At 46.2% G+C, this 13,344-nt stretch overlaps 4 protein-coding genes across 4 annotated transcripts; 3 read left to right on the top strand and 1 right to left on the bottom strand.

The window, feature by feature from the left end:
* Positions 1 to 220: 220 nt before the first annotated feature.
* UA08_00382 (hypothetical protein) lies at positions 221 to 2,228 on the top strand (the record flags this gene model as incomplete). The annotated part of the gene is made up of 5 exons (XM_020260182.1): positions 221 to 280; positions 360 to 448; positions 502 to 801; positions 878 to 1,330; positions 1,406 to 2,228. The coding sequence occupies 5 exons, from the start codon at positions 221 to 223 to the stop codon at positions 2,226 to 2,228; spliced, it is 1,725 nt and encodes a 574-aa protein (XP_020123786.1).
* Positions 2,229 to 5,477: 3,249 nt separating this feature from the next.
* On the top strand, positions 5,478 to 6,610 carry UA08_00381 (Endochitinase 33; the record flags this gene model as incomplete). The annotated part of the gene is made up of 2 exons (XM_020260181.1): positions 5,478 to 5,794; positions 5,860 to 6,610. The coding sequence occupies 2 exons, from the start codon at positions 5,478 to 5,480 to the stop codon at positions 6,608 to 6,610; spliced, it is 1,068 nt and encodes a 355-aa protein (XP_020123789.1).
* A 1,020-nt stretch (positions 6,611 to 7,630) lies between these two features.
* UA08_00380 (hypothetical protein) lies at positions 7,631 to 10,887 on the bottom strand (the record flags this gene model as incomplete). Its single annotated transcript, XM_020260180.1, has 4 exons — positions 7,631 to 9,196; positions 9,392 to 10,111; positions 10,159 to 10,355; positions 10,452 to 10,887. The coding sequence occupies 4 exons, from the start codon at positions 10,885 to 10,887 to the stop codon at positions 7,631 to 7,633; spliced, it is 2,919 nt and encodes a 972-aa protein (XP_020123788.1).
* A 940-nt stretch (positions 10,888 to 11,827) lies between these two features.
* Positions 11,828 to 13,282, top strand: UA08_00379 (hypothetical protein; the record flags this gene model as incomplete). The annotated part of the gene is made up of 4 exons (XM_020260178.1): positions 11,828 to 11,848; positions 11,903 to 12,136; positions 12,198 to 13,077; positions 13,131 to 13,282. 4 exons carry the CDS (start codon positions 11,828 to 11,830, stop codon positions 13,280 to 13,282), a joined length of 1,287 nt encoding a protein of 428 aa, XP_020124175.1.
* Between the last annotated feature and the right edge of the window lie 62 nt (positions 13,283 to 13,344).

Here is a 13,344-nt window from a genome sequence, read left to right as displayed (position 1 = left end):
GCTGATATGCTCGTGATTTGGGACCTTGGTGGTTCGCCTAGGGTTTTGCTCCGAGAGAACGTAGGTACCATTGTGCGGTTGGAGAAAATATATATAGTACATAGTGCACATAACTGTTGGTTTATTTTACTCCTTTCTTCCTCTGTCCATTTGTGAAGTGAATCTACATTCTGTCATTACATTCGACCTACTGGTTCATACGAGAGAGCCGCAGCAGAAAATGGCACAGGACAACCTCATCGCAAAGCCTCTCCCAGTTACCCTTCTTTCAGGGTTCTTGGTGCGTTTATTCCTCTTCTAATGCTTGGTGATCCAAGGACCAAGGTTTGAGGCATATCGTTAACAGTATGTGTCATTAGGGAAGCGGCAAGACTACGCTCCTTGAACACATCCTTAAATCGAGCGAGCATGGATTGAAGATTGCCGTGATAGTCAATGACATGGCATCGTCAGTAGCCTGCCTACCTTCTCCTAGGGGCCATACTAACAATGACGAATCAGACTGAATATCGACGCTGCTCTGATCACCCACCACAAAGTCTCTCAGACACAGGAAAAGCTGATTCAGCTTCAAAATGGATGCATCTGCTGCACGCTTCGAGGCGATCTGCTATCTGAGCTTGCCCGTCTGGCCCGCTCTCCGGGCATGGTGGATTACGTCGTTATTGAGAGCACTGGGATCAGTGAACCGATGCAAGTTGCTGAAACGTTTACATCGGAGTTTACTGCCGCTATGATGGAGGTTGATCCTGAAAGCATGGACAGCATTGCGAAAGAGGAGAGAAAGATTCTTATGGAGGTGTATGTCTTTTCTTTTATTCTTTACCATGTCAGATTCGTCCAAAAATATAATGTATTGACTGAAAATGGCTCTCAGGGCGGAACTGGGTGGGCTGCACAACCTCGCCAAACTAGACACCACAGTCACCGTTATCGATGCTTTCAATCTGTTCTCCAATTTTCATACCGCCGAGTTCCTGTCTGATCGGTACGGCTCCGACGAGATTGCCCCGGAAGATGAGCGAACCATTTCAGATTTGATGGTGGATCAGATCGAATTCGCCGACGTGCTCATTATCAACAAAATCGATACTGTCGATGCAAAAGCTCGCCAGAAGATCAGAGATCTTCTCCAACTGCTAAACCCAGACGCCAAAGTCATTGAGACAAATTTCTCAAAGGTTGATGTCAAAGAAATCGTGCAGACGGGGAAATTCGATTTCGTCAAGGCCGCATCTGGGGCCGGTTGGTTGAGAAGTCTGCATGAGATGACAATGCTGAATACCGCGGATGGCAAGAAGAGGTTGGCGCCGAAGCCGGAGACACTGGAGTAAGTTTCTCTTGTTCCTGAACGTTATACAGGAGGAGCCCAAGACGACACGTGTAGCTGATCATGTTGTTGTAGATACGGTATCAACAACTTCGTATACTCCGCGCGAAGACCGTTCCACCCTCGACGCCTATTCGCCCTCTTGCAGGACAAATTTATCCTTCTACAAAGCAACGAGAACCAAAACACAGGAGAAAATGATGAACAAGAAGATGAAAACGAGGAGGACGACGAGGAGGAGAATGACACAGATGATGACGATAAGATGTCTGACATTGCAGACTTCGACCAACTTGAGCCCTCGGTTATTTTGGGCAACAAGCAAGCTAATCCTGCTTTTGGCCCTGTTCTCCGCTCCAAGGGGTTCTTCTGGCTTGCCACTCGAGCTTTCCAATTCGGCGAATGGAGCCAAGCCGGTGGCATTTTGACCGTGAGCTGTGGCGGAGTGTGGTTCGCTGAACTTCCGCGGGATGTATGGCCTGATGATAAGGATATCATTGAGTCGATTGAGCGTGACTTCGCGGGCGAATGGGGCGATAGAAGACAGGAGATTGTCTTCATAGGAGAAGGTATTGATTCAGAGAAGATATCGCGTGCGCTGGATGAATGTTTGTTGGATGACAAGGAAATGTGGCAATGGGAAAGAGTTATGCGGAACCCTAAAATGTCTACTGCACAGAAGACTGATGCCTTGGATAAGTTGTGGGAGGATGGATGGGAGGAGTGGCCTAGTGTTGATATGGTCGATGTGGACGAGGAGGGCGACGAAGACAATATGGACGTGGACGGCCAAAAAGACAGCAAAACGCAAGAGAAACGTAAAATCAGCCATCATCTGGAAACCGGGCACAAGCATCATGGCCATAACCATGCACATACTAACGCCATCCGTGCTTGAACTGGAATATCCAATATTGTTGTAAGGTGCTTGAGTGAAGAATGATAGGACTTAAAATGCGAATATAATGATGTTTTGAGAGGAGTTTTTTTTTCTCTATGCAGACACTTAGATAGTAAACACATATCCATACCTGCTGCTTTCACATGATGCTAAGATTATCAGGATTCAGACCAGTTCTCATAAATCTTCCTAAACTCCGACTGGCTTCCCAACAATATATCTGGTTTGTCACATTCACATACTTTCCCATTCCTGAGCAGAATCGCCCGATCATAGCTTCGAATGAAGAGCAATCAATGAACCACGGACATCACTGTTTGCTCTTTAAACTCTTTGCTCTATGGCTTCTTGCATAAGATGTTCGGTGTCATGATCCGTACTGGATTTTGATGAGTCAGTCAATACTTTCTAATTAGAGTTGAATATCCAAACATGAACTGTTGCTCGTATACATGCTCGTTTCCTCATACATGATCCAATCAAATTCAATACCTAACAGTAGTTTCTAGAAGGTCTTCGTGAAGCTTCAATGCAGAGTTGTCGAAGATTAACGAGGAAGAGTCTAGATTGTTCATTAATATTTTGGTTCCCATTCTTGCGAGAGATAATTATAGCTGCCTCACCAGCAAGCTATAGTCTAGGATAGAGTGGCAATAGCACTTATGAGACCATAGACTGAAATTTTCTTCGTTTGCGTCAGACCACCATTTGTAACCGCAACGCTTTCATTACGAGTATAGAGTCAGTGACATCCCTCAGGCTAACAAGGGAGTGTATGAAAAGCGCTTACTTGAAAAAATTGCCCATGAATGCACTTGTGAACTTTGCAGCCATAGCTAATAACGAAACGTATAGCCGGCCTTTTGAAGATAGTACAAATACACAGTCCGGTCACCACTTCTACGGGAGATCTCTGTCGCCTTGTCTATGGGTTGTTTGGCCGATTGTTCGCGGGTCTCAGACTCACATGGCACTTCATTCACAGTCATGGACTTCGCAGTCTGATTGTTGTTAGATCCAAGGTCTATTGGCTGGAGGGACTTAGCTCCAGGAATTGAATTTTTACCCCTATCAAAGTGCGTAGGCGAGGAATCCTTGATTATGCAACCGTTTTCTAATACCACAACATTATCGGAAAGAAAAAGCAGATGAACTATATGTGATCAGCTTCTTGTCCACTTACTTACGTTTGAGATTCAGACTTTATACTCACTCGTATGGGTGGCCAGTATCGCACTGTTGGCTCATTATTACAGAACTTTCTGTCTGATGATACTGAGATTATGTGAATCCAGACCACTATCATATATTTACCTAGGGAGGTAATATCTTTTGTTTGCTCCTATTGTATGTCGTGGATTATACGTTATACCTTTTGGATTCCATCGATTTGTCATAGTCTTGTCCGGCTTACATTTATTGAACCTGGGCCCATTCGTTCACAGTCATATGTTTACATTGAGCGTATATCTCGACACGCCGAAGAGACAGGATCTAGGCCTGTGATGGTCTCCTTGACTGGAATTAAAACCTGGTGGATTGGAGATGTTTAAATTGTACAGAAGAAAAGTACTACTTACGTGGCGCTGGTAGCATCAGCAGGAAGTCGGATGATCCAGACTGCAAAGCACAAGGCACGGTGTAAAATGCCACTGCCCAGAAATGGAAGACCAGTCCATTCCTTGCCCATCGAGAATCCCCAATCAAACAAGACAGCCAACAAGGGACTCCCAAGAAACAATAGTACGGGAATACCTACGGTGGCCAGGATGGTAGGAATGATATAAGCCAGCCATGATCCATGATGTGATTACTGGAGCAACGAGTTGAGATATCTGGAGCGATAAGCTAACGTAGACGAACGCCGCAGAGCTATACATATCTCAGCAAGTATAATGAACACAGCGAAAGATAAAGACAAACCGTTGGCCTATGTCCACGACGTCTGTGATCATAGTACAAATCACCGCTCCCATTACGCCTGCACCGCCGCCTAAGGCCGTCCACAAGAGCCGCAAAGAGATGTCTGGATCATTGGACGATAACCAGCAAACAAGCAATTCCGTATATGTCTGAAGCAGTACGCCGATCTAGCTGATCGCCAAAACAACTTTCCGTCCGATCCTCGGATTATCTGCCAACTGGAGGATACAGCGCGGACTTTGGCAACTTCGCCTTGGATCGGGGCAATTTTGCGCTCGTGTTCGGGAATTTGCATGCGACCGTCATTGTAGTAGTGTTTACAGAGAGTAGACTCGTAAACCCAGGTCTGGGGGATCAGGATCATGTAAGTGCCCGTTTCGATGAAGGTGAAGATGATCACGGCCATGCCTTCACGATATCCCAAAACGAGCTATGGTAGCACTGTGTACTACTCTGGATTCCGTGTCACTCCCTTCAAAGAACTCGCCCTGTATTCACACAGGGCTTTGTCTGCCATTGCGCAAGTCAAGTCTTACAAGCCATGCCGGTGACTTTGTCGCGTGCGAGGGCGATCCCGCCATTTAGCTGCATCATTGTGCATATGCTCTTCTCTCGTTCTTCTACCACGGAGCTTCAAGTTCTGAGTTACAGTCGGCTACCTCTAGGTCCACGTGTAGCAAAAAGAGCCCTACGTGTGACCCTGACTAGACCAAAGACAGCTGCGCAGTGTGTGAAGCAAATGAGCGTACGTACTACCTCTGTTTGATGCTAATCTCAAGCACCGGGCAAGTGCAACCCAACAGCGTACGTACTCGGCTTAGAATAAAAGGCCGCTCGGAGTCCTGGAGGTCAGGAAGCCCGCGGTCACATTCCAAAAGCCGTCGATGGCTTGCCTGGTTGTGGGGAGAAGCAGCCGTCGGAATGCAAGAGGAACAGGGCAACGAGACGTTTCTCTGCCGCCCATTGGTATTTCGCTGTATAGAAGCCCACCCTCGATTCCCAAAATAATGAATAGTTAAGTTTATACTCACGCCTTCCAATGCGGATCGTCATGGTCGTTGGCACGCGGTGGATGATATATTATTACTCAGAGGGTAACCCTAACCGACAGTCTCCAAGTAGACGGCAGAGGTATAAAAACATGCGCATTCATTTCCTCCTCGTTCATTTCTTCTTTTTTTTATTTTTTTCTTCTTCTCGCAGTCAGTTCTCATTCACAAAATCAAGCCGCTTGCTCTTGCTCAGCTCTTCATTCCTTCTTCCTTCAGCTAAGCATATCAGTCCTTACATCTCCAAGTGACACACTCCCTGGGTTTTAAAAGAATGTCTTTTGCGAAGTACATTTTCGCCAGGGCCGCCATGATGGCTGGCCTGCTTGGAGCACAAGCTGCGCTTGATGTGAGTTCTACGAGCAATATCGCTGTATACTGGGGCCAGAACTCGTACAATGCCGCGAGCGGCGACCTTGAACAGCAGAACTTGGCATACTACTGCCAGAATTCAGACATTGATGTCTTGCAACTCTCTTTTGTGACTGTAATCAACGGTCCAGGTGGCGTTCCAGAGATCAATTTTGCCAATATCGGTGACAATTGCACTACGTTCGATGGCACATCCCTGTTGAACTGCCCCCAGGTTGGGTATGTATAGATTTATCCTTGCATTTCCGATGAATCAAAACTAACTGTTGCCGGCCTTTTACCAGCGACGATATCAAGACCTGCCAGGCAGCCGGCAAAACTATTCTTCTCTCTATCGGTGGAGCCACCTACTCTGAAGGAGGATTCAGCTCGGAATCTGCCGCGAGCGCCGGGGCCCAGCTGATCTGGGAGACATTCGGTCCGGACTCGAATAGCTCAGCGCTTCGCCCCTTCGGAGACGCTGTCGTTGACGGCTTTGACTTCGACTTCGAATCCACGGTCTCCAACATGGCCGCCTTCGGCAACGAGCTTCGTAGCCTCATGGACGCCGACACCAGCAAGAAATACTTCCTGACTGCCGCCCCTCAGTGTGTTTACCCCGATGCTGCAGACAATCAAATGCTGGACGGAGCCGTTTCCTTTGACGCCATCTGGGTCCAATTCTACAACAACTACTGCGGTATTAATAACTATGTTTCTGGCTCTTCTTCGCAAACAAACTTCAACTTCGATACCTGGGACAACTGGGCCAAGAACACATCCAAGAACCCCAATGTCAAGGTTTTCCTCGGTGTGCCAGCCAACACCGGCGCAGCCTCTACTGGTTATTTGTCTGCCTCCAGTCTCCAGCCCGTGATCCAATACTCCAAGACATTTTCAAGCTTCGGCGGTGTTATGATGTGGGACGCCAGCCAGGCATATGCCAACAACGGCTTCATTTCCGGCGTTGCTGCTGACCTGGGCGGTAGCAGCAACAGCAGTAGCCGCACTGTTTCTCGCGTGAAGCGCCGTTCTACTGACCGTTCTTACTGGTAAATTCAAGGCCGCCCAGTCGAGCGACATTCAAAGCGAAAGTCATGGAATAAGGCTCTCTGGCAGAGCCGATTGAAATGACGCTTATCATCCATCTCTCTTGCACAAATTTGCTCATTTGAGTCTTTCCAACCCTCTTCTTACCTTGGGAGGAAAGAATGCTGTCTATTATTTAATAAGTACATTACATATTTATAATTCAGGGTTTCTCTGTACATACTGTTGGCTAGAAACTTGTGGAATGGATATGAAATGCGTTCGTTGAGAAATTCACCAAATTCACCAAAATAAGGTTAACTATGCCCTAATTACCATTTTAGGAAATATTCTGAAAGCACCTCGGATTTGCAATGGGTCTTGCACATTCGGTCTATTCGTGCAGAAAATGAAAGCTAGTGAATTTAGCACTGTTATTGAATTTCCAAAAACAAAAGAAAAGCCTCGTGAGATTCTATCGATCATGTTGCTAGGCAGAATCATGCGTGACTGGAATGTGCGAACCAGAAATAGCAGCGATGAATGCTATCTATCCTTGGCAATGTTTAATTTGACCTCTTGAATCTTCAAATCGTGATCGTCTCAAAGGGGCCTTGGCGACAGACAGATCGACAATATCCATGTCCATCACTGCATTTTATGAGGCTCGAGTATTGCAGATCTGCATCACGCACTACATCGGCACTCCGCTGGCATGGTGTTGCGACATTTTACAAGGATCCTCGCTTCGCTTCTCGTCTATGCTCAAGATAAGTCTCTATTAAGATTAAACAATATAAGCGACTATTAAGTAACAAGAAGAAAACACATTAATCAAAGAATAGCAACAACATCTAGCCTAGACGTACTAGGCAGTATGTAAAACATATTTTTCCCCAACAATTTTTCACTTCGCCTTTTGATACCTGGTATCCACTCCCTAATCATGTTATTACGCATGGCAAAGCCATGCGTCTTCCCTGACATTATATGCGAGCATGTTGATAGTTGAAGCCATGTACTTCAGCAGAGATATGTGAAGAATAATCATTCAGCCTCTTCCTCCTCTCGAGCCGCGCTCAAAAAGTACCGTCCCTTCAGTTCACCATGTTGTTCATGTTCAATAGTAACTCGAGAAAGGTGACCGAGCATATTTTCCATCTGAATGTCACCCTTGTTTCTAGACTTGCGCCCTAGGTTGTTTAGCCATTCGAGTTTGTTGAGTGTGAAATAAACCAAAGCAATCACAATTGTCACTCCCAGAGAGTAGCCCCAAATTCGTACCACGGTGACAATATCCGTCCAGCCATTATGTGTCTCCCGGAACCGATCGCCAGGATGCGTTCTCATGTTTTGATTGGTAAACCACCCGAAAAGGCAAAAGATCGTAGCTAAAATATCAACGCCAACTATTGCGCCAACTAACGGAATCGAGGGTAAGGTGTCTGCTCCTCTAGTTACAAAAATCAACCAGTTCTCGGTGAGTGCCACTTCAAGGAAAAGAACCTCTTGAATTGAGCCCCAATTTTGAATGATACCACCGTCGGAAAGAAACATCGTACCCCGAATTATCCAGGTTCCCGCAGCCAATAGAATACCCAAAACGATCGATATAAACCATATTTTTGGTAGCTGCCATTCCACTGGTCTTAGCTCAAATGATGCGTTGTCATAGGCTACTGCCACTGTCGCCAAATCGGCAAATAATGCCAAAAAGACAATCAGCTCAACCCGAATAGTCTCATTCAGAATAATCATTGTCGAGACCAGATAGATTTCCAAATGCAAACACAACGCGATCCGGTATTGAATGTACGCTTTCATCCGATGAAAGATCTGTCGAGCCACTTTTACTGAGTCGATAATCGTTGAAAGGCCCGGTGCCAAGAAAACAATGTCTGAAGCTGACTGTGCTGCTTCTGAAGCCCCTTCAACAGCTATGCCACAGTCTGCCTTTTTAAGAGACGGTGCATCATTCACACCGTCTCCTGTCATTGCCGTGAGATGTCCACGTTCTTGGAGCATTTGAACAACTTGATATTTGTGCTCAGGAAACACCTCTGCAAAACCGTCCGCTTTTTCAACCAAATCATGAGCCATCGCGCCACTCAGACCGCCATGAATTAATCGTTCCGAATTATAGACCTTTGTGCCTAATGCAAGCATTTTGCATGTCTCTTTTGCAATCGCAATAGCGTCTCCAGTAAGCATCTTTACGCTGATACCAAGGGCTTGGGCCTCGGAAATTGTCTGAGCGGTATCCTCACGGGGTGGATCAAACATTGGCATCATTCCCAGTAATCTCCAATCTTCACCTTCTTTTTGTACTGCCACTCCCAGTGAGCGGAAACCACGATGGGCGAATTCTTGTGATTTCTTCCTGTATAAATCTGCAGTCCTTTGAGAACACTTGGTCAAGCCGAGCACCGCTTTTGGCGCGCCTTTAGTGCATGTATATCGGACACCATCACATGTGCAGACTGTAACAATCCTTTTTGAGACAGGATCAAATGGCGTGAACTTTTCCGTCTTCCAGCCAGACCGAAGGATCTCTTTTGCCTTTGGGTATTGTTTGAGCGTCAGAAGGGTCACTTTGTCAATAGGATCCAGAGACTGTATGTTATGAGAAGATGCTAAAACAGCTACTGCCATCATCCAATTGACATCCACACCTTCCGCTACATATGGATTCCTGATACTCAGTTTGTTAGCGGTTAAAGTTCCGGTTTTATCCGAACATAGGATATCGACCCCCTGAGCATATCATTAACCCTATTGTTTGTGTATCGAGATATTGATTAAACTTACCGCGAGTGACTCTATGGCTGTTAGCTTTTGTACAATTGCCTTCCTACGGGCAAGATAAGCCGCTCCAACAGCCATGGTCGTAGTAGTGACAACAGGCAAACCGACTGGGACTCCGATAATCAGTAGTACCAGGGTATATTCCAATAGAGTCTGTTTTCCGGGGCTTGCAATCGGAACATGCCGAAAGAAACCGCCAATCCAAGCAGCAAGGATCCATGCCATCACCAAGACTAGAAGCGAAGAGCCAATGTTATCCATGACTATTTCAAAATGGCCCTTATCACCTGCACCTGCTACCATGCTCGCAGTTCTTCCAACAAAGGAAGTCTTTGCTGGTGTCTGCACAACCGTGTAAGCTTTTCCTCGTTTGCAGTGTGTCGTATAGTAGACCAACTCTCCCATATGCCGGTCGACAGCAAGGGATTCACCGGTAATAGCTGAGTGGTCACAGGCCAGAATTGGATATCCTTTTCGACTCTCTTTTTCCTCGTCTTCTTTCCCGGATTCCTCTCCCTTTTTCTCCTTGTTTTGGTCGCCATCGGCTAGGTTCTCATCTTCTTCTCGTTCTTGACCACATTCTTTTTCTTCTTCCTCTCCTGATGACTCATCGAGAGCTCCTTCTGCCTCCATTCTCTTGAAGGCCTCGAAACCATCTGGATCATCGTATCCACATATAACTTTGGCGTCAGCGGGAACAACGGTTCCTTCTTGAACAATCACCTGGTTTCCTTAGCCAAATCATTCAACAAATTCAAACCTCTACGTACCACATCACCTGGAACCAGTTCACGAGCTAATACTTCACATTCTCGACCGTTGCGAACTACTGTGCATCGTAATGCAATGTCACCCTTGAGGCTTGCCACTACATCCGCAGCTTGCTTTTCTTGATACCATCCCACTGAGGCGTTGAGGAAAAGTATACCGATGATAACGCCAAAATCGACCCAATCTTTGAGACCGGCTGCGAGAAGTACAGCAATTTCCATGACTTTCCTCTCCCTTTTGTCAGTCAAATAATTTACCCAATGCAAGAAAATGGTTATGTGAGCTAACATACCATACAAAATAGGGCCTTGAAAGTAGGACATGAACTTCGCTATTGGATTTTCCTTTTGTGATATCAATTCATTCCACCCAGTTCGATGACGTCGGTTGGTAATTTCTTCTTCGGATAGACCTCGTTTTATATCTGTAATAAGCCAGTCGTCTGGCAATCGCTGTCTTGCTTCCATCGCCTCGTTTGAGGGTACCCATTTTTTCTTCCAAGGTGTATACCATACACGCTTCATCTCTCCCCCTTCTTCTTCAATCTCAGAAGTCCCTGGCTCTCTGTAGACGGATACATATCTGACCAGCCTTTCGTACTCATCAAGGCTCTGGTCATTGGCAACACTGATAGCCCGTGAAATTCTTCGTTCAGCACGAGACATGCGTCGTGAGGTACGGGACTGTTGCTGTTCCACATCGCTGGATCCCCTTGGATTCTCAGACATCCTCTTCGTAGTAAGCAACTGTTCCACACTTGATATTTCTCGGCTTCTTCGGATTCTGTAGCAAAGGAGAAGGTTCTTGAAAAATATTTCAAGACAAGAAAGCATGGAATACCACACAAGCCCAGGAGTAAGCGAACGGATACTGCCGGCTCTGGTGTTTCCTGTTCAACTGAAACAAATCAAGTAAACTTTCAGTTTACACACTTTCTCAACTCAGAGTGACGTCGTGGCCATATCTTTTTTTTTCTCTTTTGTGCTCTTCGACATACTAGTTACTTTTACCAAACACAAACACTCATCGTTGATGATTTCGCGTTGACGTACCGCAAGTCTGTACTTTGTTGATTGGAGCTCGCTCATAGCCTTGAACCTTCTTGTTGTGCTTATGGTGCAGTATTCAGAGAAGGAAGCGTGGTTCAGAGAATGGGCGAGCACTAGACTCCAAATGCTGACTAAAGAGCAAGGTCCTGAACAATATCTGAGCGTTGCTTCGATCGATAGATTTAATATCATTGGCTCGGAGCAGCAGCGCAACTCAAAGATATAATCAGTACCCTGGTATGTTCATGTCGTTCGAAGGATCATAACTCATGGAACTCACGAACAAGTAGATATTGACTTCCCGGCAAGCCCGACTCGAAAGTCAACCAGAAAAGTCACCGACCAAATATAGTGTTCGACGCGGCTATAGGAAATCAGAAAAGGCATCATTGATTTGAGTGGAGATGGAAGACCGAGAGAGGAGAGAAATTGGCGTTGTTGCTTGTGAGATGGCAGGACTGCTTCTTTTGTATGGGAAGGGGGGAAGGAGAAGGAAGGAAGGAGCGGACCCCGGAGAATCACAGAAAAACATACGCCAACTTCTCATTATGAACAGCTTCCATCCTCGACCGTACATACTAAAACGATATTCTTACATGCGATATCTTTCCCCATCAGAATGGGCTTATCTCCTGCCCAAGTACAAACCAAAGAGTTCCTTCACCATCTGAAACCCCCACTGACACTTCCCTAGGCTTTCACGATCATCGCCGTGATTTCCATCCTGCTAGCATTCTTGCACAAGCTTCTTTCGCCATGGGTAGAGCTTCCTCGGCTCCCCGAACAATGGTTCTCGTTTCGGAGCGGTCTAGCCTGGACCCTATTCAAAGACCGCGTTCAATTCTCAGAGGATATGGCCTTGGACCATGAGCGTGGCCTCGCAATTATCAGCTCAGACCCCGGACGGGTGTTTTGGAGCTCACTATGGGTTGGTTGGATTCTATGCCACTGTTGTCTTTATTCCAATACATCTCTAATTATTATTGCAGGGCCGTGCAATTAATTCCCATCAACGAGGCTGTTTAATGCTGTACGATTACGCCGGCACAGGTTCTCTTCGAGAATTGGAACTGACAAACTTTCCGGTGGTGTCTGATTTCCATCCCCTTGGCTTAGGGCTATATCGTGAAAATGGGAATGACCACACAAGGTTGTTTGTTGTCAATCATCAAGGTCAGGACAGAAGTAGTGTGGAAATCATGGATATAGACTATGAGGAAGCACGGGCAGAGTACGTAGGCACTATTATTGATGACGGCCATACGATAAGATCTCCAAACTCTGTGTCACCGGTGTCATACACCTCGTTCTACATTACAAATGATCAATGTCTCCTCCGCCGAAGACATCCAGTCCTGTCCTTTACTGAAAGGGTGCTCGGTCTGCCGTTGGGATGGGTCACATTTGTCGATTTTGGCACTGAGGCCCAACCCATATGTTCCATTGTTGCAGGTGGTATACCATTCGCGAATGGAATCCTTGTTACGCCAACTGGGAGAGAGCTTCTTGTCGCTTCGAGTAGCACGGACATTGTCCGAGTCTATGAGCGTGACCCAGAAAACAACACGCTGTCTGGCAGTTATAGCAGTGTTTATCTGACCTTTCATCCCGAACATATCAGCTTCGACAAATCTTTAGACGTCAAGGACCATACTGTGTTTGACCGAAATGGAAAGTTCCTTCGCGGAGTAATTGCAGCTGGGTCTCCTGACGCTGGTAGGTTGTTTTGCATGGCCAAGGGGCCGCATGGATGTGTTGCACCTTCAGTGGTGGCAGAGATCCGTCGAGGACATGGTCTAGATCTCAGTCCATTTCCTGGAAGCCTCTTCAACCTGTATAGTAAATACTTTGCCCGGACACTCTACGCTGGTGGGTTATCCCTCTGTTTTCTTTCTATTGTCATATACTGACTCGTCTTTTAGATGATGGAACAAACTACCCAAGCAGTACATCGGGTAATATGGACTCCAAAAGAGGCCGACTTGTTATTAGTGGGCTTTACGCAGATGGGCTTCTGGATATTACGTGGGACCCGAAAGAGAATTCTCATTGGCATACCAAGTACCTGGTATAGACAGATTTGTGAATAGAAGTAGCCTCATTTTTCCTTAACCGAATGGTATCTCCCTCTTTTTT

The sequence above is a fragment of the Talaromyces atroroseus genome, assembly GCF_001907595.1.
Source record: "Talaromyces atroroseus strain IBT 11181 chromosome Unknown scaffold_0, whole genome shotgun sequence".
Lineage (NCBI taxonomy): Eukaryota > Fungi > Ascomycota > Eurotiomycetes > Eurotiales > Trichocomaceae > Talaromyces > Talaromyces atroroseus.
Note: the sequence above shows the minus strand (reverse complement) of the source record. Positions and strands in the feature narration are given on the sequence as shown.